The sequence below is a fragment of the Corylus avellana genome, chromosome 1 (assembly GCF_965113065.1).
Source record: "Corylus avellana chromosome 1, dhCorAvel1.hap1.2, whole genome shotgun sequence".
Taxonomy (NCBI): Eukaryota; Viridiplantae; Streptophyta; class Magnoliopsida; order Fagales; family Betulaceae; genus Corylus; species Corylus avellana.
In genome coordinates this window covers 34,754,985-34,769,649 of record NC_142490.1, presented here as the reverse complement: position 1 = coordinate 34,769,649, position 14,665 = coordinate 34,754,985, and the positions used below count along the sequence as shown (strand labels likewise).

The 14,665-nt window shown below is 40.7% G+C and overlaps 1 protein-coding gene and 1 pseudogene across 1 annotated transcript; both read right to left on the bottom strand.

Annotated features, from left to right (window-relative positions):
- Positions 1-1,017: 1,017 nt before the first annotated feature.
- Positions 1,018-2,268, bottom strand: LOC132169642 (G-type lectin S-receptor-like serine/threonine-protein kinase At1g11300 pseudogene; annotated as a pseudogene).
- A 1,373-nt stretch (positions 2,269-3,641) lies between these two features.
- On the bottom strand, positions 3,642-5,282 carry LOC148589741 (putative zinc transporter 10). The gene is made up of 2 exons (XM_088511668.1): positions 4,671-5,282; positions 3,642-4,097 (listed from the first exon to the last, which is right to left on the bottom strand). The coding sequence occupies exons 1-2, from the start codon at positions 5,280-5,282 to the stop codon at positions 3,642-3,644; spliced, it is 1,068 nt and encodes a 355-aa protein (XP_088367794.1).
- Between the last annotated feature and the right edge of the window lie 9,383 nt (positions 5,283-14,665).

Here is a 14,665-nt window from a genome sequence, read left to right as displayed (position 1 = left end):
GTTTTGGCGTGACTGGACTCGCCATGGTGTGACTTACCACCAAGCTGTGAACTTTTGGCGTGCTTTGGGTGAGTTTTTGCTTTGGTCTGAACAGTATGAGGATTTCCTCGTATTGAACTTCCAGCGTCTTGTTGGGCTGATTGATGCTGAGCTGATGTTGGTGGATCCCTAAAGGACTCCTCTCGTCTTCTCTTCTGTGCCGAATCTTCTCTAGGAGGCAGCCTAGAGGCGATCTCTTCATTCTGCTTTCTCATAGCCTCCACAGATTCGGCTATTCGCTTCATGAAATCTACCATGATGGCTGTTTGGGGATTTGGATCGTGTGAGGTTCCGGGTACATCCGGTTGGATGATTGGGATAAGATGTAGAGATGTGCTGGGGTGTGGGGGTGTGTTCACCATATCGGAATATATGAGATTAGTAAGAACTGATAAAAATCGTTCCCACAAACGGCGCCAAACTGTTTGAGCAATTTTCCGAATGATGACGTAGGAAAGGGTCTTGTGTAATACTTGATAACCGAAGGTTAAATTGAGTATGAAAGACAAAGAAAAGGGATCAAAGCTGCCGGCGTTGTCCGGCCAGAGAAAGCTCCGATGCCTAAGTTAGTCACAGTGTTTAAGAGAAAAATGAACTTGGAAACTATGGATCAGAGAAAAGATAAGCAAAGTATTCAGTTTTAGAGGGGAAAAAGAAGTTACCGAAATAGTGAAAGGGGACCTCCCTTTTATAGACATTGGATTGTACCTGTTCATCTAACACTACTGTGGACTTTTACCGAGAGTCTACGTGTCAACAATATATTGGGGAACATCAAATAGGATATTTATTCAGATATGTTTACTATTTCCTGAGGGTAACACTCGGTACCTGCCTCAGGCTCGGCTAACCGAGCCTAATAACCGAGTGTTGTTAATATAACTTATACAAGCCTAAGTTTGCCGAACATGAGTTTATTTGAACAGTAAAAATGACTAAGTGTTAGGAATGGGTTGGCAAGTTCGCGCTGGGCCCAACCTAGCCGAAATATGACCCAACAAAGGTTCTTGTCCATGTCATACAACCAATTCCAGCATCATATGCGTAAGCCATACAAGAACAATTCTGCAAGCAATTGTTCCTACATTGTTCATCATCGTCAGCTGACCAATCTGCCAAGTCTGCCACTTTCATCGTCGTCAGCTTCAAAAATCCATCTATTTTGCCATTCTTCACCCTCTCACACTGCAAGGGTGTCCTCCTCACACACCGACGACTCCAATTTCCTCTATTCCATTCTTGTGTATTCTTTGGCTCAAACCCCCATAAACAGCTGCAAATTGGTGAATCCTGTGGATTACAGCTTCCAAATGCCCCACACTTGCCAAAAACATCGCACTCTGTCTCCAAAGCTGACCACACGACCTCCCAATTCTCCCCATTGGCGGAATATTTCTCCTGTAGATTTCCTTGCGCATTCAAGACAAAATTTGTTGGAAAAGTCTCCCCCGTAAAGGAAAAAGATAAATAGAATGTTCCTTCCTTGTCATCTACAACACTAAATCCATCAAGAAATACAGAGGTCATATTCTGTACTCCAATAAAGATCCGGCTGTTCCATGGACCACTCCGCCAATATAGGCTACCGTCATTCCAAATGAATACTTTTGGAAGATTACGAACAGCAATGCCGGCAGAGAACTTTCCAATTGATGGATCGGAAGGACTTTTCCATGATGTCAGCTGCACTTTCTTCCCTGTTCTAATATTAGTACTAATTTTCGTCTTTTGCAAACATGTGTCAGAAGGATTTTGGAAACTCTCCCATATGATTGACCCTGTAGAGTTTCCTTGCAACACAAGGTTTCCAGAATCTAGAAGCTGGGCAGTCGAATTGGGAACAGTATTTGTTGAATTTGATGACCAAAAAACTCTGTTTTGTCCATCTAATACTACCAAATTGCCGTCATCTGATATGGTGAGAATCCCAGAGGAAGTGATGTTGAGGGGTTTGTTTCTGTTGGCAACCCATATGACAGTGGACAGAGACACGTCAGCATGCCATATCCCAACATAGCGATAGGTAGAATTTGCAGGGCTGAAAAATCCCAGTTTGAAGTGCCCGCCATTGGAGGTTATGGTTTCAGGGTCGTTGAGTAATTGGGCGGCTGTGATGGTGTCTGTGGCAGAGACAAACGCTAAACAAATGCAAGATAGCAAGACAAGAAGAGCTGACAACTTGGTATTTGGAACAAGTTCCATAGGTTGTTCTACACTTTCTGGTTGCATTATTGACTCATTGCTTCTCCTCGATCCACTTGAAGAGTAGTTTGCTGTTATTGTTTGGTTGACTAGGAATTTTCATAGTAATAAGTTGTCAGTAAACATTATTGAAATAATGTGTGTCATTGTTTATTGTATTTGGTGGGAGAGGAAAAATATATTATATCACCGCCTACAGTTAGTCAACTACAGATAGCATCTCAACATGATTTTCATCGTGATTCTCCGTGCTAGACAAAAATACTCTTACAAATTCGAAGAAATAAAAAAAAAACAACGAAAAGAAAAATGGAACATGGAGTGGCCAAACCATCCCAAACTCACGCATCGAACAACACCGAAGTTAAATTCTTGGCTGAGATCGTTGAAGAGCATGCTAGACTTCTCCGAGGGTCTTGTCACCAAACATGACACCTTGATGTCGTAGATCAAAATGAAGGAATAGGTGGTCAAAACAATTCTGAAATGAAACATTAATAGAGATTTCATTCAGGATTCTCATGGAGTTGGAGTCCATGGAGATGCAAAACCACTCCCTGTCCAATCTTTTTTTTTTTTAAAAAAAAAAAAAAAAAAAGAATTTAAGTTTATTTATTTATTTTTTTAAACATGTCCACACAAAAGAGGATGAGAGAGAATTCGAACTAGTGACCTCCACTTCATCAGGCGTGGTCCACAATCGATTGAACTACCCATGTTGAGGAACATTGTCAATTTTTTGTAGTTTAGAGGGGACATTGACGCAATCTATAATTTAAGGGGGACAAGGACAATCATGTGGTTGTTTGAAGGGGGTATATGAACTTTTCCATTTATGTTAAAAGTTAAAAGATCACATCTCCTCTATTCTATAAATGTATGCTATTTAGGTTTTATTATCTAGTTAGTTGGTAGAACATTATATAATAAGGTGATGTATCATTGATGTTAGGAGTCAATAGGAGTATTTAAGTTCATTATAATTCCTGAGATGCAACTTCTCAAACGGTATTGTGCAACCACAACTATTTCATTAAGAAAAGAAACAGCTTTTGTCGGGAATGAAAGAAGACGGAATATTGCAATTATAGCCTTAGAATAGTTATTCCCATAAAAATATCATTCCAAGAGTTTGAATGTATTGCACCTACTTCTATTCTTGATAAAAGTTAATAACTTTTCGTAATTGAATACTTATTCCGCGTGCTATTCTACCTACCCTAATTGTATTATTTCCTCCAAAAAAATGAATGTCATTGACATTTGATGATCTATAATCACTTGACAAACTTACGAAGCATATCATATACAACCACCCATTTTATATATAAGCATATATTACGAGTTTATTACATTGGTTTTTTTTTTAATTAAAAAAAAAAAAAAAAGGCCTAATAATGTCAAGCCCATTTGGCCATCAAAGACATGCCACCAGCACCCAAAAGAACGGCCACGTAGGATTTAAGCTGAAGCATGATGCTAGCCTGCATCTTTGGACCCATGAAATCGGCGGCAAGAAGATCAACAAGAGCCATGTAGATCAAAAGGCCAGCTGATGATGCATTAAGGAGGCCCACAGTGATCAAGGAGCTAGGGCTATTTTCTTTGTACGTTTTTGACAAGGCAAGCCCCAAGGCAATTCCAAATGGGGTTGTCACAGAGAAGAAGAACACCATGATTGCCTTCTTCAAGAAGTTGTAATTTGCCTGCACAATGCAACCGCCAAGACCCATCCCTTCAAACATTTGATGGAAGCAAAGGGCTGCCACCAGACCTTTTATTGTGCATGTGTTGTTTGAGGCACCGAGTGAAAGCCCTATCACAACTGAATGAACTATTATTCCCAATTCTAATACCTGCAGGCACCCAGTAAGAGAAGTCAACGCCAATACAAATATGAGCGATGGTATTTAGAAAATTGTTATATCACTTGTCATGCAACTCATCATGTGGTAGTGAAAATCAATCATTTGATAAGCACTTGTAAACAAATAAAAAAATTCAAGGACTACTTGATTAGTTGTATGACCGTCGTATAATAGTCAACTAAATAGAATCACTCATCGTGTATATATATATACACATTAATTTTCTTTTTTTACAACTGATGATTTAAATACTAATTTTTACTACTACATCAAGTTATATGATAACCGTATAATTATCTATTAAATAGTATTAATCTCTATATATATAATCCTTACAAACATATATATAACATTGCATATAAATCAATGGATTGGAAGCCAAAAATTCGAGTAATTCTAAAAATTTCTCTTGTGTCACTCAAAAAATGAGGTGGTTTTTAAAATCATCATTCGATCAAAATTCAATAATGATCAATCACAGGCTAAATGGTGATTTTAAGAGGCACATCATTCTTGAAGAAACAAAAGAGAGACTTATAGCGTTATTCCTAAAACTCATACCATCGCGACGACACGATAACGTAGAAGTTGCGAGTCTGCAGATGTTCCTGGCTTCATTCCATGATGCAGGTGAGCATGGGAATGGCCGGCGCTACCCACAGCCATCTCATGGTCTTCGGTTGCGGCAGCAGTATCACAATCCCCGATAACTCCGGCTTTACACTTCCGGCTATAAACAGAAGTGGCCAAGGAATCCACCATCAGAGTCACTATTGCAGACAACATAGCCAGGAAGCCTGAAAACGGAAACTTGTGCCATGGATTGTCTTTCAAGCAACTAGACGACAACATGTCAAAAGAATCCGGCAAAACGTGCATGAAGCCGGTGGCAAGTATGATGCCGGCGGCAAAGGACTTGACGATGAGAAAGAGGTTTCTGTCGGGCTGTAGGGCTGGGATTGAACGTGTAACGAGGGGCAAACACACGCCAATCATGCTGGTGACAAGGATGGAGACAATGGCAATGATCTTGAGAGGCAATGCTCTTGCCTTGTCGTTGCAAGAGTTAATGGATTCTGTCCCACATTCGTCCGACACTGAAAAGGCTTGGGGGGTGAAGGTAGAGAAGAGAATGATGAAGATGGAGATGAGCTTCACAAGTGAAGTGGCCATTGACTCTAGATATTGAGAGATTGAGATCTGTTCTTGCTCACTTCATGGAGATGCTAGCTTCTTAATATAGACAAATGTGACATCATGTGATAATGTTAAAAAAACATATTGCCACCTAATCACTGAAAATTGGAATCTACAAGTGCCATTGACTCTAATTTGTTTACTTTTTTTGTTTTGTTTGTTTTTTTAAGAATGGCAGTATTCGTGCAGTGATCGTCATGACAATTAATAATGGTATAAAGAAAAATGACATTTATTGATGTATTGTTACATTGATGTTAATGAAAAAAAAAAAATTGAGTTTCAAATAGTAGGCAAGGGGTGTGTTTTAAAAAGCATAGAATTTTAAAAGTTAAGATAAAATTTTATTATACGCTTAACTGCATTTTGAAAATTAAAATTTTAAATTGTATGCTTTAAAATTATTATTTTTAAATTACAATTTTTGAAATGCAAACTCAAAAGGACTGAAAATTTCACTGTCATTAGGTTTCAAATTAAAATTTCATTATCATTTAGTTGCAAATTTACATGATTTTGGAACAAAAAGGCAGCCAAATTCATGCTATGGTTGGCAATTCAACCAACAAGTTTTGACTCTTTCATGTACTATAAATTAAATAATAATAATAATAATAATAATAATAATAATTGTTCCGTACAGCTACCTGAGCTCATGAGTTTGTTTATTGCTCTGTACCTTAGTGTAAATGTACTGTTTGTTACGATCATAGGTAAAAACAGTCCTCTTTTCGATTAAAACAAAACAAACAAACAAAAAGTAGAAGCAATACTTTCATTTACAATGTCTTTATCCTTACTTACAAAAATTAATAAATAAAAAAATGTCTTTTATCCTTTTCCTTCACATATTTTGTCGCAAGCTTAGCTATCAATGTGTTCATTATTTTCTCCTACCTGTAACGTCCTTAAAAATGGCATTAACTAATTTGATTTGATAGGATTATTAACAATTGCCTTAATTCAGCTAACTAGTAGGTAATTGGAGAATCACTCCTCTAACATAATCAGAATAAATGCAAAAGAAGGTAAAATCGACAAATCCGAGATATCTAGAAATAATAAAATATTCATACATTATCATGACACGGAGCTATAATTAAAAAGCAGATATTCTAATCAAACCTACTTTATGCCAACTGAACCTCTGGCTTTTCTTAAATAACTCGATGTGGCAATATGTCACTGACCTCTTCTCATAAAGTGGTTTCCTCAAAATAGGTAACCTACACACCGTAGTAACTACGTAAGTCTAAGGACTTAGTAAGTAAATATCACAGTCAAGCATGAAATGAGCCAGTATTTATGAACGAAAATAAATGTACATTTTGAGTAAGAAAATGAATGAGGTGTTGTCTCTGTTATTACACCATAAAAGCATAGTTTTATTTTGGCAGGAAGTATGTGTAATTCCAGCGGCAATCGCCTAAGAATTTTAATGTAAAAAAAACTAATGTTTTAATAGGTTGTAACTATCATGTATGGTCTACCCAAAATATTACTCATTCTCAGTAAGGTTGGCACCATCTTGTTTTGCACTTCATAAACAAACTTTGTGTTGTGTTTGTGATATTTTTTAAATTATGTTATGCATGCTTTATTTTACTAAATGGCTTAGTTCCATAATGTTTATTTGGTGATTAGAGGTAAAACATGATCCTCATATTCTTTCAGTTTATCATGTCCTCATATACATCAACAACAAGGTTGTGTAGAACGTAAACATCGTCATGTTATTGTTACAACCCTTGCTCTTTTAGCTGACAGTGGGACTCCTAAACAATTTTGGGATGAAGCTTGACTGACTTCTTGCTATTACATAAATCGTCTCCCTACTCCACTTTTAAAAAATATTTCTCCATTTAAAAAATTGTTTTCTACAGCTCCTAATTATCACAACCTTAAGATTTTTGGATGTGAATTTTTTCCCAATCTCTGTCCCTATAACTCTCACAAGTTTGAATTTCGTTCCAAATCTTGTGTCTTTTTATAATATAGCACAAATCATAAGGGATAACGTTGTTATCATCTAGAATCAGGTCGCATGTGCATATCTAGAGATGTTACATTTCATGATTCTAACTTCCCTTTTCAGTCCAAGTCAAACTCTCCCAGCCCTCTCTCTGAGTCCACGCCTATCTCTATCCAGTCTGCTATAAGTTTTCAGTCTCCTCAGCCCATGTCCAGCAAAGCTCAACCCGTGTCCAGCAATACTTCAACTCAGCCCGTATCTAGCAACACTCCCAATCCACCTCAATCACCTTCATCTTCAATTACTCCCACTCCACCTCAATTACGTTCATCTTCAATTACTCCTTCTTATCCTCCAACTGCACCCACAGCCAGCCATGAACTCCCTGAGTATATAGACACACATTGATTATCTTTGTTGGGTCAAATTTCGGCTTATTTGGGCTCAGTTCTAATTTACCGGCCCATTCCCCATACTCGGTCATTTTTACTGTTCAAAACAAACTCATGTTCGGCTGGGCAACTTTATTTGGTTGTATTGTTGACACTCGGCTATCAAGCTCGGCCAACCGAGCTTGAGGCAGGTACCGAGTATTACTCTCGGAAATATTAGAATGTCAGAAATAAATATCTTGTTTTAGTATATTGTCAACACGTGGACCCTCGGTAAGTCCGTAGTGTTAGATGAACAGGAACAATTCGATGCCTATAAAAGGGGGCTCCCCTCTCATTATTTCGGTAACTTCTTTTGACCCTCAGATTTGAATACTTGCTTATCTTTTCCTTGATATATAATCTTCCAGTTCATCTTCCTTTTGAACAACTTGACTAACTTAGGCATCGGAGCTTACACCGCCCGGACAACGCCAGCAGCTTTGATCTCTTTTTCTTATCTCATTCTCAGCTCAACGTTCGGTAATCACATATTGTGCTGGTCCCTTTTCCCACGTCATCATTCGGAAAACTGCTTCAACAGTTTGGCGCCGTCTGTGGGAATGATTTTTTATTGGTTCTTACTAATCTCTTATATTCCGATATGGTGAACACACCTCCGCACCCTGACACATCTCCTCATCTTATCCCAATCATCCAAACAGATATACCCGGAACCTCACATGATCCAAATCCCCAAACAGCTGTCACGGTGGATTTTATGAAGCGAATAGCCGAATCTGTTGAGGCTATGAGGAAGCAGAATGAAGAGATCGTCTCTAGGCTGCCTCCTAGAGAAGACTCAGCACAGAAGAGAAGACGAGAAGAGTCTCATAGGAATCCACCACCATCAGCCCGACGTCAGTCAACCCAACCAGACGCTGGAAGTACAATACAAGGCAATCCACATACTGTTCGGGCCAAGTCTAACACCCACCAACAAGAGCTAGCCAAGCATTCGCAGCTCGGTGGCAAGTCATGCCATGGCGAGTCCAGTCACGCCAAAACACATCATGGCAATTCCCAGTGTAGCCATTCCCATCATGTTCGGTCATATCTTGATAAACCTGTAGAGGCTGTCGTTCACAAAGACGTTAAAGATCTTCAGCAGAAATTCGAAAAGATGGCTTTCCTAATTGAGAATGGAGAAAATTGGTCTGCTACCGAGGATCTAATGCAGTACACCAACCTACCTTTTACAGACCGGGTAATGAGGTTCCCCATGCCAGGTAATTTGAAGGTTCCCCGGATTGGCGAGTATGATGGAAGTGGGGATCCTTCCGACCACATGGAGAGTTTCCGAGCTCATATCATCCTTCATGAAACTCCTGACGAAATTGCTTGCCAAGCTTTCCCTTTAACTTTGAAGGGAGTTGTAAAGGAGTGGTTCGGAAGTCTGAACCCTAAATCTGTTGATAGTTTCGATTATCATGGACAGCAGTTCCTGGGTCAATTTCTTGCCACTAGAAGAAGAAAGAAGAACCCGACATATTTATTATCTCTCATGCAGGGAAAAGACGAATCTTTGAAAGATTATTTGTCGTGATTCAATCGAGAGAAGTTAACAGTGATGAGTACTGACGAGCAAACCATTCTATCAGCGTTGATGCACGGTATACAGACTGAAGGGCCTCTGATGGCCGAGTTGTCCAAAAGGCCAAAGACAGGAACTTTACGACAATTTAACAGCAAGGCCGAGGAATTCATCAACCAGGAAGAGACTATCTTGGCGTTGCTGAAATCTAAAGCTGCCGAGAGAAAATCTGCTGCTGATCCAGTTATGACAAAACCGAGAGTTATAATCGAAAAGAAGAAGAAGGACGGCCAAGATCCTAAGATTCAGGATAAAAAGGTCGGTCTGCTGCCTCGTCCGAACCAGCATCAACAATATGTGGGATGGACACTTTTGAATACAACTGTTTATAAGGTGTTTATGGAGATTAAAAAGGACTCGAACTTCCGATGGCCAGGAAGGATGAAATCTCCTCCCCAGCGCCGCAGTACTCAGAAATTTTGCGAGTATCATAATGATCATGGGCATCAAACCAAGGATTGTATCAATCTTCGGTTCGAGATTGAAAAATTTCTGAGAAATGGGAAGTTGCTAAATTTCTTGGCCGAAGAGAATAGCAAAGGAAAGAACATTCAAGGTGGACAGGGACAACATTCGGGTCAGAACGATGATCTGTCACGCAACCAGAGGCAGAGGAGTGATGAGCCGAGGGTTTCGCAAAATCAGCAGCAAAATCCTCAGAACCAAGCTATCATTGGCGAGATTCGCACATCTCAGGAGGTCTGGCTAGCGGAGGAGAATCAAGCTCGGCAAGGAAGGCTTACGCCAAGCAGGCTAGAATAGAAGAAATCTTTGCGCTGGAAAAATCGTCCAAGATTCAGAAGAGAGAACCGAGTGTTCTAACATTTTCGGAGGAAGATGCGAAAGAAGTCTCGATGCCACATGATGATGCTTTGGTGATAATTCTGAGGATAGCTAACCATGCCGTTCACCGAGTCTTAATAGACAATGGAAGCTCGACTGATATTATTTATTGGACAGTTGTTCAACAATTGGGCATTGGCCGAGAGAAGTTGAAACCTTTCTTGTCACCGTTGATAGGATTTGCAGGTGAGCATGTCCAACCCATTGGGTTGATTTCTCTTCCAGTTACAGCAGGGACTGCTCCTAGACAATCCACTATCATGGTGGATTTTTTGGTCATTGACCGACCATCGGCTTACAATATGATCATCGGTCGCCCGGCCTTGAATCAACTGAGGGCAGTCACTTCCACCTATCACTTGAAAATGAAATTCCCAACCATTGAAGGGGTCGGAGAGGTTAGAGGGGACCAAATTGTTGCCAGAAGGTGCTACAATACATCTTTGAAGAAATGCCCAAAGTCAGCACTATTGATGATCGGTAGTTTAGCTGATGAGAGAAAAATGCAGTTGAGGAAGGAGCCAGCCGAGCCACTGATTGATATACCTATAGCTGAAGGAAAGGTTGTCAAGATCGGTTCGCATCTGGCTCCTATAGTTAAAGAAGCTCTTGTTCGGTTTCTCTAGCAGAATCTTGAAGTTTTTGCATGGTCTCCTGAAGACATGCCAGGGATTGACCCCAAGGATATTGTTCATCACTTGAACATTGATCCAGAGGTCAAACGAATAAAGCAGAAGCGAAGGAAGTTTGCTCCTAATAGAAACATGGCGATAGCCGAGGAAGTGAACAAGCTACTGAAGGCTCAGTTCATCGAAGTGGCGCATTACCCTGATTGGCTATCCAACGTAGTGATGGTTAAGAAGTCCTCTGGGAAGTGGAGGATGTGCGTAGATTTTACCGATCTCAACAAAGCGTGCCCGAAGGACAGTTTTCCATTGCCCCATATTAGGTCCTTAGTTGATGCAACAGCAGGGTATGAGTTGCTGAGCTTCATGGATGCCTTTTCAGGCTATAATCAGATTTTCATGCATCCATCTGATCAAGAAAAGACAGCCTTCATCACTGACCGAGGCTTGTATTGCTACAAGGTCATGCCATTCGGTCTGAAGAATGCCGGTGCAACTTACCAAAGGCTGGTAAACAGGATGTTTCAAGAACAGATTGGTAAGAATATGGAGGTTTATGTTGATGACATGCTGGTCAAAAGCACGTTGCAGATGGACCATGTTACCGACTTGCAGGAGGCGTTCAAGACATTGAAGCGCTTTAAGATGAAATTGAACCCTACAAAATGTGCATTCGGAGTCTCATCCGGGAAGTTCCTCGGTTATATGGTGTCTAGCCGAGGGATTGAGGCTAATCCAGAAAAGATCCAGGCGGTATTGGATATGCAATCTCCAAAGAATGTGAAGCAGGTTCAGCAGTTGACAGGAAGAATCGCAACCTTGAACAAGTTCATCTCTCGGTCTATAGATAAGTGTCTTCCATTTTTTAAGATTTTACGCAAGGCCTTCGAATGGTCTGAAGAGTGCGAACAGGCGTTCGAACAGCTTAAAAAGTATCTGGTTAGTCCACATCTTCTCAGTCGAGCTGTTCCTGAGGAAACATTGTATCTATACTTGGTAGTATCACCAACTGCTGTTAGTGCGGCTTTGATCCGGGAGGAAGAAGCGGTTCAGAAGCCAGTCTACTTCATCAACAGAGCGTTGCATGGCGCCGAGGCAAGATACGTACAGATGGAGAAACTCGCTTTCGCCTTGGTAATTGCCTCCAGAAAGCTCCAACCATACTTCCAAGCTCATACAATCAATGTCCTGACCGAGTATCCATTAAAGAAAGTACTTCGGAAGCTGGACTTGTCTGGTCGGCTGGTCAACTGGGCAATTGAAATTAGTGAATTCGACATTCACTTTATCTCACGTAATGCTGTTAAAGGTCAGGCTTTAGCCGACTTTGTGGTAGAATTCACCAACATTCAAGACCAGGAGAATTGGCCGAAAGAGAGAACATGGATAATTTATGTGGATGGTTCATCTACCAAACGAAACGGCGAAGCTGGGGTTGTAATGATCGCGCCGGATGGAAGGGAGCCGAAGAACTCATTAAGGTTAGAATTCAAAACTACTAACAACGAAGCCGAGTATGAAGCTGTAATAGCTCGGCTCGGTTTAGCTCAGGAGCTGGAGGCAGAGTTTGTAGAGGTGCGGAGTGATTCTCAAGTTATAGTTGGCCACATTCGCAGCGAGTTTGAGGCTAAAGGTACCAAAATGAAGCTCTACTTGTCCAAAATTCAAGGTATGCAAAAATCTTTCAAGAAGTTTTGTATTGTTAAAATCCCGAGGGAAGAAAACGAGAAGGCCGACCATCTGGCCCGTTTAGGCTCTTCAACCTAGTGTGAAGGAGGAGAGTCCGACCAGACGATGCAAACTTTGATACAGCCTTCCATCGTTGAGAAGGTTTTCATTTTAACTATCGAAGTCATGCCTGCCTGGGCTGAAGAGATAGTTAGTGATCTTGAAAAGGGAATTCTGCCGGGGGATAAGAGAAAGGCAATACAGTTGAAGCGAAAGGCCACTCGGTTCGCACTAGTCAATGGAGCTCTTTTCAAACGAGGTTTTACGTTACCGCTCCTTAAATGTATCTCAAAAGTGGAAGCTGATTATGTCTTTCGAGAGATTCATGAAAGAATCTGTGGCAGTCACTCAGGACCTCGTACTTTAGCACACAAAGCGGAAAGAGCAAGATTCTTTTGGCCGAGTATGAACCAAGACTCCATTGATATGGTCAAAACTTGTGACAGTTGCCAGCGTTTTTCCAACGTTATCAAGCAACCTCCTGAGGAACTTAGCTCGGTTTCCTCACCGTGGCCATTTTCACAATGGGGGGTGGATATAGTCGGGCCATTACCTACAGGGAAAGGAGAAGTTCGGTTCGTTGTGGTCGTTGTTGACTATTTCACCAAGTAGGCAGAAGCCGAAGCTCTGGTGAATATTACTGCTAAGAATATTGAGAAATTTCTTTGGAGAAATGTCATTTGTCGATATGGAGTTCTGCATGCTTTTGTTACGGACAATGGCAAACAGTTTGACTGTGATTCCTTTCGGAGTTGGTGTGCCGGACTTCACGTTCGGCAATACTTTTCATCTCCGGGACATCCCCAAGCAAATGGACAAGTAGAAGCAACGAACAAAACCATATTCAAAATCCTGAAGAAGAAGCTCGGTCAGCACAAGGGGGAATGGTCAGAGAATCTTCCCGAAGTTCTATGGGCCCAACTGAGGAGATTCCTTTCGCCTTACCCTACTGAACTGAGGCTATCATCCCTGCCGAGGTTGGATCTGGAAGTTTCTGAGTGGACTTATTCAGCCCAGATTTCAACGGCGAAGGTCTAAAGTTACACTTGGATTTACTACAAGAAAAACAAGATCCGGCCCAGGTAACAGTGGCAGCATATCAGCAAAGGGTAGCTCGGTATTTCAACCGACGAGTGAAGCATCGTAGTTTCAAAGTTGGAGATTTGGTTTTGAAAAAAGTTACACTGGCGACCAAAGATGCAACCGAGGGAAAGCTCGCACCAAATTGGGAAGGACCATACCAGGTGGTCAAATGTGGCAAAGCGAGAGCTTACCATCTTACAAACTCCGAAGGAAAACAACTTCAACGACCATGGAATGCCGAACATCTTAAGAAGTATTTTGTATAGAATTATGATTCTCAGAGCATCACTTTTGTTATATTCTTTTCTTTGTTAATCGAGACATGTTAATGAAGGATCCTCTGAGATTATAATCATACAGAAATCTTAAGTGTGTAGCAAAACCATGTGTTCGCTGAGCAAATGTCATAGAATTATCGAGTATCACTCGATATGTTCTTATTGAGACATTTCCACTAGACCAAACGCAAACCTTTATTCAAAGGTTCTAACTCGGTGAAACATAGCCGGAGAAGTTGCCAAGTGTTGCTTAGACAAAATTCTCTAAGGCGCTTTACCGAGGAAGAAGAATGTCAAGATATGTCCATTTCAAATAACTAACTTTTAATAAGCTTCGGGAAATATAGCTGCACTAAGCGCTTTTCCGAGGGTCATTTTTTGGAAGGTATTTATAACACTTTCCAACCCTTTCGTGAAATACAGCCTGAGATTTTCTCGAGCGTAACTCGGTGATACATCGCTAAGGCGCTTTCCCAAAGAAGAGTTCGGAAATATAGCTGAACCTAGCGCTTTCCGAACTTAACCTTTATTCAAAGGTTCTCCATCAGAGAAATATAGCTGGAGAAGTTCCCGAACGTATTTCGGCTGAACATCACTAAGGCACTTTCTCGATGATGAAGTTCATAAACATCCTTACAATTGCAGCACCCACCGAATATTAAGCCATCATACCGAGCAGTTTCCTTAAGCAAATATGCAGTTTCCTTAAGCAAATATACAGCAAATATCATGGTTTAACATAATTTGCCCACAAACAGCACATTCTCGGTCAAACATGCAGCATGTTGCGGTATTAATTCAAGT

What these genes read in the sequence shown, in the direction of transcription:
- LOC148589741 (XM_088511668.1), bottom strand. Translation starts at nt 5,282, where the DNA reads ATGGCCACTTCACTTGTGAAGCTCATCTCCATCTTCATCATTCTCTTC. An exon ending in GTTATCGTGTCGTCGCGATG is followed by an intron (nt 4,098 to 4,670) that starts GTATGAGTTTTA and finishes GGGTGCCTGCAG; the next exon opens with GTATTAGAATTGGGAATAAT.